The 14,102-nt window shown below is 48.6% G+C and overlaps 1 protein-coding gene across 1 annotated transcript in view; it reads left to right on the forward strand.

The window, feature by feature from the left end:
• The window catches only part of SYN3 (synapsin III), a 401,802-nt gene that overhangs the window by 120,764 nt on the left and 266,936 nt on the right, over positions 1-14,102 (forward strand). Inside the window, exons 6-7 of the mRNA XM_053662069.1 lie at positions 11,774-11,930; positions 13,302-13,391. Of these exons, the coding sequence (XP_053518044.1) occupies positions 11,774-11,930; positions 13,302-13,391 (247 nt within the window). The remainder of the gene's footprint in view (positions 1-11,773; positions 11,931-13,301; positions 13,392-14,102) is intronic.

Here is a 14,102-nt window from a genome sequence, read left to right on the forward strand (position 1 = left end):
CTAGGCTAGAACGAGGAAGCCAACTTGCAGAGGGTTGATCTGTGATTTGCCAGCCCAGCAAGAGTCGCAGTTTGAGACACAATGGGCAAAACCCAGAGGGCTTCCTCGAAAGCTGCTCCTGCCTCTGCTTCTTTGATGGGCATGAGCTGAGCTGGAAGCAGCCAGGATCCTGTCTTAAGAAGTGCACAGTGAAAGGTATAGCTGGAAGCATTTATGCTGGAAACCCTGGCTGGGTGATGGTCCTAAAAATTATTGCCATATGTCTCCAGCAGGGAGGGCAGGGCACACATTTGCTCCCTCCACACCCTGCAGCCTCACTTTTACCGGCTGCTCGGTCCTCACCCATGGGGGGCCCCAGAGAGGTTCCATTTAGTCTAACCATTTCATGGAGCATCTAGAGTCCTCGACAGGCCGGGCCTTGCAAATACAGATGTAAACCCAACCGCGGCCCTGCCCTGGTGGAGTCAGCAGCCCAGAGGGAGGAAATGGGAAGTAAATCGACATAAATCACCAGCTCAGACGCGGCATGATGAGGCCATGAAGAAGCCTAGCAGAGAGGAGTGAGGATGGGGCGGAGAAGTCCGACGACTTCTGAGAGTGGGAGCAACACTGAGGCGGGATTTTTTTTCTCTTGAAAAAGTCATATGTACAAAGTGTGGAATAATTTTAAACATATATAGTTGAACACACCAATTTAGCAAATACTAACATTTTCCATATTTACTTCAGATTCTTTAAAAAAAAATTCTAAACTATTTTAAAACACAGGAAAAGTCAAGAGGATAATATAACAAACCCCCATATCCTGTGGTGGGTAAGAGCTCCCACTCCAGGGCCGGGCTGCCTGGCTCTGCAGTGTGATCTTGGAGACGTTACTTAACTTCTCTGTGCCTCTCTTATTTTTTTTTTAAACCAGACCCCTACCTCAAAAGGTCATTGTCAGATTAACCAAGGTAAAGCTATTAAAAAGACAGACGTGCCTCACACACACTCTGTGCTTTGTACGCATTAACTGTCGTTACTGAATATATGTTCATGACCCAACTTGTCAAGTCTTAACACTCCGCTGGATTTGTGTTAGGTTGTTTTCATAAAGGGAAGTATAATGTCGTACTTTTTAAGACACCTGTATACAGCCCTCCCCGTTCTGACTGCTAATGAAGACTGAAACGTACTAAAAGGGAGGTCCGGATGGGAATGTCCACTGCAGGGTGCAGGGCAGGGACCCTGGCTTCTGAGGAAACCCTCCAGTGTGGCCAGAAAGGGAGGTGACCGATGGGCAGGGGAGGAGGCTGGAGAGGTGGCCGGGGCAGGTTAGGGAAGACCATCAGGAGCACGGGCACAGTCCAAGAATCCCACCTAAGAGCCCCTTCTCTTGCTCCCATGAACAAACAAACAAAAAAATAAAAGGTAAAATACAGAAACGTCAGTCACACTCCCTCCCCAACTTGGAAAATTCCATCAAGTATGGGCTGGCTTTGAGGGAAACAGGGAGACCTGGGGAGCGCGGGAAGAGGGTTCAGCTGCCCTGAAGTCATTGCCACCTGAGTGCCAGAGCAGGAAATGAGGTTTTTGGAGCTGTAGCCCAGCCAAAGCTTTTAGCCCCTGGCCCCAAGTCATTGCGTTCTGAGAACTGCGCCCCGCCAGGTGGGTACTTCTTGCTGAGTGAGCAGGAGAGAGCCCCTGACTTGTTCAGTAGTTAATCTGACAGCACATGTGTGGCTCGTCAGGCATGGTATTTGTGGGGAAGGCCCTGGGTATAAGTATGTACAAGCCCAGCCTCGGTTCCAAATGTGTTCTTCTGTCATCCCCCAGCAGCAACACCATTTTTTATCTCAAAATGGGCTTTCCCCTCTCCCTCTCCCCTCCGCCCCCCCCCCACTGCTGCTGAGGAACAGCTGCTCTGAGACCCATCTCTCATCAGCTGCCTTATCTCCCCGATGAATAATGTTCCCCTTCCCGAGCAGGCAGCCTGGCAGGAGGCCCGCCCAGCATGGAGCAGGCCGCTGACAGCCCTTGGAGCCCAGGCAGCTGCCAGAGAGCAGGCACTCGCCTGCTCAGTGCTCACATGGGCTGAGGGCGGGCTTCCTGCCTCACAGAGACATGCCACCGGAGGCCCCACGGCCCTGGTGAGCAGCAGCTCACGGACCCAGGCATTCCAAGCACATCTCAGCACCCGCTGGGTGCAGGCACCATTCTGGGTGCTGGGAGAGATAGGTCCTGCCCCTCAGGGGTGGGGACCATTTGTGGGAAATTCTACTTGTATCTAATACTACAGACCTCTATACTTCATGGTTCCATGACCTTCAGAGCATGTTTAATCAGTTCAGGTCTCACTTTTCCTCATCTGCCAAATGAGCTAATCAGTATTGTCTTGCTCTCTGCTCGAATCCCCTTTTCCAGCCAGGGCACCCATCCCCCAGCCCTGTGATGCCATGGTTTCAACTATCCCTTCAGCCTTCTCTAGAGCCCTGGGCTTATGGTAACTGCATCCTCGACACACCCCTCTGCAGCCTCCCCCTCTCATCAGGAGAGCTGGTAACTGACTGATACTGGGGATCCAAGAAGCCCAATCGTCTTCCCTCAAGGTGGGCAGCTCAGTAGGACTATATAAGCTCCAGAGCCCCCTGTGGACCAGGCCAAGACTAGACTGACCCATGACCACACACACCACCCCTTCATGCTCTGCTTCCCTCACCCTCTTACAGCTTTTCCTCAAGAGCACACTTCCCTCCAGGAATCCCAAGCTTTGGGAAATCTGTTTGGGGCTCTGCTTCTCGGGGACCCAGCCCAAGTACTTGCCTACCTCACGCAGGCTTTTTGTGAGGGTTGGACAAGTCTTAAGAAGCCCCTTGTAGGTGTGTGGCACTTGGCAAGTGCCCAGTGTTTGGTAATCATGGTTCTTACAAACTACTTCTATGTGACAGAAAGTCACAAGGGAACTTGGACAGATGTGACAGAGAGGTCAGTGTTGAAAGTCTTGGTTCCAGGTCTGGAATTGGAGGCAGTCACCCAAGAAAAGGCCCTTAGAGGTCACTTAGCTGAACTTTTTTTTATCGTTGAGGAAATTGAGGCCCAGAGAGGCAAAGCAGAACCCTCAGAGACCCACCGCAAGTCAGGGGCCGAGCTGGGGGAAGCTACATCATGTATTTCCCACCCACATGTTATTTGGCATCTTCAGATGCTTTTCCACTGCTCATTGTTGAAGTGTTATTGACTTTATATGGGCCAAGACCCCAAGAAGTGAAGCCACAGCACATTCACTTTCCATGTGCATCTCCTGAGCACCTACTGTGTGCTGAGCACATGCTAGATCCCAGGAAAAGATACTCAAATGTAGATACCAACCCCTGGTTGTTATAGAAAACTTCACTGTTTTCAAAGTGTGTGTATGTGTGTTGGCCAACTTTATGCCGGGAAGTAAATAATGCCAGCCCATTCTCCAGGAGAAGTTTTATTAAAAGTGAGCACTGAAAGACCAGTAAGAGCAGGCATGTGGGCAAGGGCATCCTGGACTTGCCTTGTTTCCATATTTAACACACAGGAATATTTTTTTTGTTGATGAGAGAGAGAGAAAGAGAGAGACAACAGAAATAAATTTGTTGTTCCACTTATATATGCCTTCATTGGTTGATTCTTGTATGTGCCCTGACAAAGGATCAAACCCACAACCTTGGTGTATGGGGATGGTGCTCTAACCAACTGAGTTGCCCAGCAAGGGCCACATAGCAGTATCCTGAATTTTCACAGTGCTCTGTCTGAATGACCCTTTGCCATTCGTTTCCTAGTATGTACAGTTACACATGTGAGACAGATCGTAGCTTCTGGAGACAGCTGTCGATCCATGTGGTTAGAGTATAGGGTGCATCATGGGGAAGGGCCACAGTGGATCTCTAGAAGTAGACCAAAACCATGCTGGGTACAGGACTCCATATATCATGCTAAAGCATTTGGGCTTTGATCTGCAGACAGTGGAAGCCTCTAAAACCCTTCATTCAGGAGAGGGCCAAAGAGCTCTCTGGAGAAGATGCAGAGGATACTTGAGAAGGAAGACCCCTGCCCCAGGAGCAGACAACCTCTCCTTGTGGTTTAAGTAGAAGACCACTACCTGTGGGCTGTCAGGAGACATGGTGTGGGTGATTGCCACATGAGTAAGGCGCACTGAGGGTTAGGGAGAAATCACTGAGGGTGTGGGGTTTGACTTGGGGGGAGGTGTTTGAGGGGCAATTTCCTAAGCTTGGGGTATGGCATGGACAGAGCCCAGTGGGAATGGTTGGAGACGACTGTGGAGGCAGCTAGCTAGGCCCGTGGACCTGGGTTTCTTAGGAGCACTGAGGAGTCGGAGCTACAAGGAAGCCCAGGCCACCTACTCGGGAGCATTGAGCGCCAGGGGAAAAAGTATGAACTTCTATAGGTGGTCAGTGGAGGCTACTGGAGGGTTTTGAGCATGAGAAAAGCAGGATTTCAGGATTAGTTCGGGAGTGGAGTGCTAACCAGGCTGGTAGCAGGAAAGCCACCTCCCTGAGAAGACCATGCACTGACTACTTTCTGGCCACAGGCCACATTCCTACGTGTTGTTTTGCCAGCACAGTGCGGTCCCATACTTTTTTAAATGCTTCTATTGAGATATCATTGACATATGACATTGCATTTGTCTTAGATGTACAACATAATGATTCAATATTTGTATATATTGCAAAATGATCACCACCATAAGTCTAGTTAACATCCATTACCACACATAGTTATAAATTTGTTTTTCTAAAGGTGGAGTATTTTTTAAAAGGAGGAATTTTATGCGAAAGATTTTATATAAAAGGTAGGTTTCTGGCTTCCTCTGAAAGTCAGAGGATTTGGTAAGACTGGACCAAGTTTTTTCACGTGGCCACCATATGTTGGCATCGAGTGACAACTGCCCCCTGTAGGTGCAGCTTTGCATTTCATTGGCATTTTTTTCCATAGCAGTTCTGCTTTATTTATTTTTATTATGAGTCTGCACAGTGATTTTTTAAAAAGATTTTAGATGAGTAGTCAGCATTGAAGTAATTGAGAATTTCATATAAATGTCCATATTTGGGCTTCTCTTAAAAAGTCATTAGGGCCACCTGGGACCTCATTCCTATGTGGCCGTAACGGCTGGAGCTCAGGCCCTTCTCCAGTTCACAGTGCCCGTCTCTTTCTTGCTGTCTGCAAAGGCCTGTGGTAGCTGCCCTTGATCCCAGAGCTCTTCTACTGAAAAGAAAAAACGTTTCTTGTACTCACGTCATTCTTGAAAGTGGAAAAATAAAAGATAGAGTAAGATATTCATGCATCCAAAGAAAGGTCTACGAGAGCACGGTGGGAATTAAGAATATTCCTCCGTGTTTAATACGGGAATAAAGAGAGTGTGTGTGTTAGAAGAGTAACTGCTAGAAGTGACTGGCCACTTCACCTGGCCTGATGTTACCTGCGAAGGCCCTGTGGTATTTAGCTTGGGAATCTCGGGGTAGAGGCAGGGAAATCACTTACCACTCAACACTCAGCAGTCTGTTTTCTGAGCCCAGCCCTGCACTACAGAGAGGAATGAGATGAGGGACTTGGATGGGGAGTTAGGAGCTAAGGATCTGTTGAGTTCTTCTAGGCAGGAGGCAATGCGGGGCACGGTAAGAGAAGGCAGGAGAAGTAAGGGGCAAATCTCTCAACTGTGGCGGCTCCTCACCCACAGGCATCAGGGAGAGTTGCAGATAACTCCAGGGTGACAGATCCTGGGTGCCTGGGATACCACAGGTCCTTCGATAGAAGTCAGGAGACCCTCTCTGTGGGAGGCTGATGACTTGGGGTCCAGGCACAGTGGGCCTGAGGTGATGGTAAGATGTTCAGCTAGGTGGACGGTGCTGCTTGCATCGTGCGTGGTCTTGCACATGGCCTTGAAGCACTTGTCTCATGTGGACTTCATCCTTCCTGTGTTTAATTTCTCTGTGCCTTAATTTCTCAGCAATAAGTCCACTGGTACTCTCCTCCTCATAGGGTCATTGTGAGGATTAAAGATAGCATAATTAAACACCTAAAAAATTATTCCTTGGTACGTACTCTATAAAGTTGAGTCATTTTTCACTATTGCCTATGAGGACAAGGTGGGAAACCCACTGAATGGAGATGATTCCACAGGGCAGGAAGCCAACACTGAGCCTTGGAGGAGAGCCATGGGAAAGGAGGCACCGGGAGGAAGCAGCTGGGAAACAAGGGGAGAGGGCACCTCCAAGGCCGGGAGGGAAGGTTTGGGTGGGGAGGACAGAGGTCAAGCTACAGAGGCCACCGAGGAGAGAGGAGCTCACAACAGGTGTTCTCACTAGGGGAATTTGTCCTCCAGAGGACCCTTGACAGTGTCTCAAGACATTTTTGTCACCACAATGGGGCATGGGGGTGGTATCATGTCTAGTAGAGAGAGGCCAGGGATATTCCTGAGGTCCCACAATGCATAGACAACCCTCTGCCCCCACCCAGCCCCCGACAACAAAGAACTCTCCACCTCCAAAATGTCGATAACGCAGAGCCCGGGAAACCCTTCGCTAAAGCCACCAGGTTTCTGGGTGTGAGTTGTGGCTCTACCACCAAAAGATGGGTGACCTTAGCAAGTTCTTTAACCACTCCGTGCCTCAGTTTGCTTTGCTGGAAAACGGGGGTGATAATATTATGCAGCTTCCTATTCCAGGACCATTGTCAGGTCTAAATGACTGAAGATATCCAGAGGGCTTAGAATAGAGGTTCACCTTAGCTATTGTTAGTGGAGATCAGGGAAAGTTAAGGGCATAGCAGAAGCCATTTGACCTTGGGGTTCGTCATTTAGGAGCACTTTTGTTGGGGTACAAGGGGGACTGGCAGCCAGATGCAGAGGACTGTGGAGATGGGTGCACGGGAACTGGGACCAGCTGACATGGACTGCTTTGTCCAAGAGGTGCAGCAATGGGAGGAAGGGGAGAGATGGCTGGTTATGGCCGCCAGGCCAAGTGGAGGGGACTTGCTTCCCAACCATTTATATGTGGATGCTAACAGAAAGTGGTGATGAATCCCCAAACCACATTATAACAAAAATGGAAATTTTCAAAACAAGAGAAATCACCTGCAGCCTTACCATCTTAACAAAGTAGCAATTTTCCATCTTTCCTTCCAGCACCATCATTTTTACAATGTTTGAGTCATCACACAGATTCTCTTTTCTATTGTTTTATGTCACATGAAATTGTCCCATAAGCATTTTCCATGATGGTACATCATTGTTACATTTATCATTTTTTCCAAAATGAAGATAACCTCATTGTTTTTTCCTGATGGTAAAAACACTCTGTGCTTTTTTCCTTTTCTTTTTTAAAAAAATGCAGATAGTCACACAAAGTCTAAAGAGGAATGTAATAACCCATTTCCCACCCTACCCTGAGAGACAACCAGGTTAGCATTTAGGTGAACATCCTTCTAAACAAACCTTCACACATTTACCAGTGTGTCGACTTGTTAAATGTCTTATGTAAACATGAACATTGCTTAACTATCAATTCATTTTCAACCTTGAAGCTAAGGTTTTCTTATTGTCAGGGTTGGGCTTGTTGTTTTGGGAAGTGGAGAGGGGGCTGTGGAAGGGTACACACAGCAACAAAGGAAGCCAGAAAGTTCCGAAAGCTGCCAGAAAGAGGAAGTATTGGGGGTATGCAGTGTATTTGTTTGCTGAGGCTGCTGTGCCGACGAACCCCGGGCTGCGCAACTTAAACAGCTGAAATTTCTTCTCTTACACTTCTGGAGTCTGGACGTCTGAGATCGAGGTGTTCACAGGGCCATGCTCTCTAAAGGATCTAGGGAGGGATCTTCTCTTGCCTCTTCCTGGCTCCTCACGGTTGCCAGCAATCCTTGGTGTTCCTTGGCATGTAGACACATGCGTCCTTTACCTCCTTCATCACATGGTGTCCTTCTCTTCCTCTCTGTATGTCTGTGTCTGAATTTCCCACTTCTTATAAACACACCAGTCATTGGATTAGGGCTTGCTCTGCTCCAGTATGACTTCATCTTAACTTGATTAAGTCTGCAAAGACCAAAGGTCACACTCTCGGGTAACAGGGCTGAGGATTTCAACCTATCTTTTTGGAGGACACAAGTCAACCCCGTAACATGTGGGATCCTCAGGGTGGTGGAGGAATAGGATGGAACAGCGTGGATACCTGCTCTGGAGTGAACAGGAAGGAAGGGACCAGGATAAACAGGCTGAGATTCTGAGACTGAAGAGGGAGATAAGGAAGCTACTTCCTCCAGCAACTCAGGCCTGTGTTTAACAAACATCCTAGTAGTTTATAAAGAGGCCCCAGGGTTTGTCAGAGAGCCCAGCTGCCCGTCCCAGACGCCTTTCCCACTGTCACCCTACCACACCGGGGGCAGCTGCCTGTGGGCCCCCCAGGCCTTGCCACCGCATCCTGCTGTCCACTCACCACCGGATCCATCCGATTTCTTTTCAGCCCGGGCTGACTTCCTGCACCCACACTCCTTTCCTATGGCCCATTCAAACCCTCCTCTCTGCAAGGCGTGCACACCTCCTGTGTTGTATTCTTGCTGCAGCACAGTGTTCCACGAGCTTTCAGGGGCATAGAGACCATTTCGATGTTTTGATCTCCCTTTTCCTCGGGACACCTGGTTTTGCTGGTTTACTCAGTTCTCTTGGTCTCCTTTTCCCAGATTCTTACCGAGACTGAATTTTCAGAGGTAGCTGGAGTTGGGGAAGGATTGCGAGGAGTGTGGAGACAGTTAAGAGGAAACCTGAAGTCTCTCTGCTGGTGGGTGCACATGTCGCACAGTCTGGAGCCTTCCCAGGCAGAGCAGGGATCTGGTCTGGGTGTGAGAGATCAGCATGTGACCAAAACCAGCATTATCATCTCCCTTTGTCAACTTGGCTCTTGAGGAACAAGGGACAGTTACAGGATAGCAGTCAAGGAGCCAAGAAGAATGAGGCTTCTCCTCTTATTAACCTAGGTCTGAGGCAAAGCCCAGCCAAGATCTTTTCTTGCCCTCACAGGCTTCTGCCTACTAGAGAGAATTATTATACTTCTCCAGTGGTTAAAAGTCACCCCACCTTTGGCCCCCTGCCTCCTGACGCTGCCTGAAGCACCCAATAATCTCCCAGCAATGCACCACCTGTACCATCTCCACCATTTAATTATGGGTTGTCCTTGATTTCCTCTCCAGTGCCGAAAGCCACTTCTGAGAAAGACCTGGGGGCAGAAACCCAAATAATACAGCTCATATTAAGTCTAAAGCCGAAATAACAAGAAAACCCAGGTAGAGCCCGCAGCCAGGATGTGCCGACTTGTGTGGGATTGAAGGAGGCCTTCTTGCCCAGGCATGAAAGACACAGGGCTTGGGCCCAGTGGGACGGAGGAGACACGGGGCAGGAAGGGATTCCTGAGGACTGTTGGGACTTTTTTTTTTACCCAACCCCATCTCTTGCCGCCACCTCATCAGACCTCATACTCCTGCGTGTAACAATTGTACCTTTTGCCACGGTCTCCCAGTATGAGTCAGAGCAATAGTGATGGCGAGCAACAGACCCCATTTAACTCGTGCAGGCAAAAAGGGGAACTTAATAGCTCAGATATGTCACAAGATAAAAATGACACTGGTATCAGCCTCAGCAGGATTCAGAGATTCTCCCTCCTTGTCTTTGTTCCTAATGGCACTTCTATTACAAATGAGGCCACTCCATGTAGCAAGAAAATGCTCTTAATCACTCTGGCTTATTTGGCCACTCCTTTCTCCCCGCACTCAAGAAGGATTCTGATGGGCCCCTCACATCAGAGATGCAGTCCCTAGGCCAGTTACTGTCCAAGGGAATATGGTTCTCTGATTAGAGAGAATTTTATCACGGGCTCTGTTTCAAAAAAAAAAGTGGGGACCAAGCATATTAAACAAAACCAGCACAGACCACTCTGCCTTCCAGTGCAAGGTCCACCCATTCAGTAACAGGTGTCATTCCTTCCACCTGGAACACCCTCAGGACCTGCTTTTCTTTCAAGACCCAAGTCCTTCAGTACACACTCAGCCACCCCCACCCCCAGAAAGAGTTCAGTACACATTGGGGCCACCTTAGCACCTTGTACATGCCTCTGTTACTTCACATGCTTGCTCATTTGTTCACTTAGCAAATTCTTATCCTTTAGCATTACGCACAACTCCTCTTGGATTGTGAGTTTCCTGTACAAAGGGATCATGTCCCACTCACCTCTGGGTCTCCACCCTCCACCAGGGTGCTTGGCCCACTGTCAGGGCCCAGTGACAGCTGGGGGCTACGTCCTCAGATGTTTGAGTGACATGAAGGACATGGCTGGAGAAGTTTGGGTGCTGGTTATGGGGATAGGAACTGCATGCCACAGGTCACCTGGCTGGAGTCACTAATTTCTCTACATTCCTTGAAAATCCTCACCCCCCAGACTGTCAGGGAGGACCCTGTGGGTGTCATACCAGCTGCAATGCCATTCAAATGACTGTGCCATGCTGGCTCCTGTGTCATGCCAGCTACAGTGTTACTAGATGACAAGGAGTTTTCAGCTCCATTGTAACCTTACAGGGCCACCTGGTGCACATTCCTGCCTTGCTCCAGGCCTCAGTTTCCCCACATGTAAAGTACATGGGAAAATGGTTCAGTTCTAAGAATGCAGTAATAATTCCAGCTCCACACCCCTCCCCCAGTCCTAACCAGGGTGACATGATTGACTGTTTCCATGAGCAAGGGGTAAGCCATACCTGTATGTCACAGTCCATATGGCCACTTGGGGACGAGTTACACCTTGCCTGGGGAGACACTTGCCATGTCCTGGGGGGACAAGGAGGTGATGTTCGTGTACATCAATCATTCCTTCAACATGTACTTATTATGCCCCTGAGTCCATGGAGCCAGGCCCTGGGGTGTACGGCGGGTCCCAGGCCCACAACCATTTGAGAAGCATCTGCACATGTAGCACATTCTTTCCTGTGTCTTCGCTGGAGGCGAGTCCTTTCCCTGTGAGAGTTACTCTAATTGACCTCTGAATCATTTTAAAGAGACGGTTTATTTGATGCTAAGTGTCTGACTCTGAATGAACTAAATGGGTCATAGCATTCTGAGTGTGAACCACCTACTGTGAGGCTGACTTTCTCACACGACTTTGAGGAATCCAGAAACAGATGGATCCTGGGCAGCAAGAGTGAAACAATGTGTCAGCCCACCTGGCACCTTGCACTGGAGGGAAAGTGTGTGCACTTGGAACCAGATGGCCTGAGTTCAAACGTGGCTCTCCTGCTTCCTGGCTTTGTGCTGGCGGAAATTCGTAACTTCTCTGAGCTATAGTGTTCCCATCTATAAAACAGGGATACAGTCCTGACCTTGCCCGGGTCACTGGTGAGCACTAATCAGGACTGTATCTCCAGAGGGACCTCGAGATGCCCACAGCCATCGCATCAGCACTCTTGCTGTTTTCTTGAAAGGGACAAGAAAGCCATCTGTACAGTGGTTGAGAACCAGGGCTAGGAGGCTATGCAGACCTGGTCGTGCCACTTACAAAGGAAATGGCCTATGAAACAAACACAAGAAAATGAGAGTTGTTTTCAGCCATTTGACTTTATGCTTGTAACTGACCTTCTCATCCCCATCCCCCACCCATCCCTATTCTGAACTGAGAGCTCCCCATGGGCAGTGGCCACGGCGGGCCAGTGCTCTCCCCAGTGGGCCGTGGCCCGATGCCCTGGTGTTTGGTAACCCTGCTGTCGTGCCCTCTCTCGGCAGATCCTTCAAGCCGGACTTCATCCTGGTCCGCCAGCATGCCTACAGCATGGCCCTGGGCGAAGACTACCGCAGCCTGGTCATCGGCCTCCAGTACGGTGGGCTGCCCGCCGTCAACTCCCTCTACTCCGTCTACAACTTCTGCAGCAAGCCCTGGGTGGTAGGTGATGGGCCAGGCTGACCTGGAACCACGTGGGGACAGTGGGAGGACCTCCCAGTCCTGAAATGGGCCCACTCCCCAGCATGGAGACTGCAGAAATTAAAAAAGTCTTTTTTAAGCACCTGAATAAGCAGCTTGGGTCCCAGTCCCCTTCTTGTAATTATTGCCTAATGAATATTATATAACAACATATTATGATACAGTGGTATCTTATAATGATCTTGGTAGCAAGAGGCAGTACTGTACTGTGCTTATTGATACTCTGTCGTATCATTGTTTTTAACAATAGGCACTATTTACTGAGCACTTAGTAATTGCCAAAAAATTGTGTTGTGTATTGTTAACATGTGAAGTGGGCTTGCTGCTCCATTTTGCAGAAAAAGAAGCTGAGTTCCAGAACAAAGGAACTCGCTCGGAGTCATGTAGCCAGTGAGTTGGTGAAACCAGAACTTGAAGCCCTCGTTGCAACCCCCAAGACTTTATTTCCCCTGCCTTCTATTCCTTAGTTTCTTTCATTCATTCACTTGATTTGAGTTTCCATTTAAATGTTACCTGTAAGAGCTGCTTTTCCTAAAATACTACCAAGTCCCCTAAATATTCTTTTTTAATCAATATTCAGAAATTGGGGCATTTTTTTAAAAGATTTTATTTATTTATTTTTGAGAGAGGCAAATGGAGAAGGAGAGGGAGAGAAACATCAATGTGTGGTTGCCCCTCATGTGTCCCCCACTGGGGACCTGACCCACAACCCAGGCATGTGCCCTGATTGGGAACTAAGCCAGCGACCCTTTGGTTCACAGGCCGATGCTCAATCCACTGAGCCACAACCAGCCAGGGCTCCCCAAAATATTCTTAATCCCTCTTACATTGCATGTTTAATCCTTACAACAATCTGTGAGGTTGAATCTCTTGTTTTCTCCATTTGCAAATGAGGAAACCAAAGCTCCGACACCTGAAGTCACTTTTTCAGGTTACTCAGTAAGTGGTGGAGCAAAAATTGGAACCCAGAGTCTATGCCATAAACTACTACGCAATATGCCTCTCTAGAAAGAAGGGAATGGCAGGCGGAGGACATGGCATGAACAAGAGCAGGTTGTGCCTGTATGAAATGCTGAGGGTGTAGGAAATGCTCACTAGGAGTCATTGAGCTGACCTCAGTGGGCCTGGCAGGAATGAAGGGGTTGATGCAGCCAGATGATGGAGAGGATGGATCTCCAGCCGAGGACTCTGGCCTTCCCCCAGAGACAGAGAACAGCTACTGTAGCTGCTACAGCTCAGAACTGTCAGATGCTCAAGGCCTGGGATCAAGGGGGAGGTTCTGCCATATTAGGTAACAAGTGTTGACCAATGTTCTCTCCTCTTCTGACCTAGTTTTCTCAGCTCATTAAGATCTTCCATTCCCTGGGTCCTGAGAAGTTCCCGCTTGTGGAGCAAACGTTTTTCCCCAACCATAAGCCAATGGTGAGTGCTCTTTTTTACTCTGTTTATTTGCGTGATCTGGAACAAACATAGGTGTTTTTGCTCTTGGTCCATCTGAATGGAGGAGGTGGGCTCAGGGGCTTCTCTCTGACCCCTGAAGCTCCAAGGAAGAATCGTGATGTTTTGTGGGAATGCCTGGCTTTTCTAAGGAAAGAGTCATTTCTCCAGGTGAAAATTTAGGCAATAAGACAAATGACAAAGGTGGACAGAATTCCTTGGGACATCAGGAATTTTCAGCAAACAGGGGACAACTTGAACTAGCATGTTGGAGCCAAAGGTTGATTGATAATAAAGGTAAAAGAAGTTTCAAATGTAGGATAGTATTTCATTTGAGCCTGTGCCAGACTTGGTTTCTACACTTATGTTAATAAAAGCAGCAATATTTGATTTACATTAATTGTTGAAGGGGTTTCCTTGTGTGTCCTCTTCACATTCTGACTTTTGACTATATCTGTGGTTGTCTCTGGGAAATGGTTGGAGCTTAACTTGGAGTATGTGGTATAGCCTGCCATTTGGCGGATAGCTGGGTGGGAGGGGCTACTGTCTTTCTGAATGGGTTGGAGAGCTCTCCATCCCACAGCCAGAGGTTGGTTGGAAAAGTCCCCGGCAGCTGGCAACAGCCAGTGAACTGCCTGCTTGCATGGTTGCTGGTCTACTTAAGGTAGTCAAGGGAATACAGGGCTGCAGCCCCAC

This window comes from Artibeus jamaicensis, unplaced genomic scaffold (assembly GCF_021234435.1).
Source record: "Artibeus jamaicensis isolate MK-2021 breed Jamaican fruit bat unplaced genomic scaffold, CSHL_Jam_final contig_233, whole genome shotgun sequence".
In the NCBI taxonomy this organism is placed as follows: domain Eukaryota; kingdom Metazoa; phylum Chordata; class Mammalia; order Chiroptera; family Phyllostomidae; genus Artibeus; species Artibeus jamaicensis.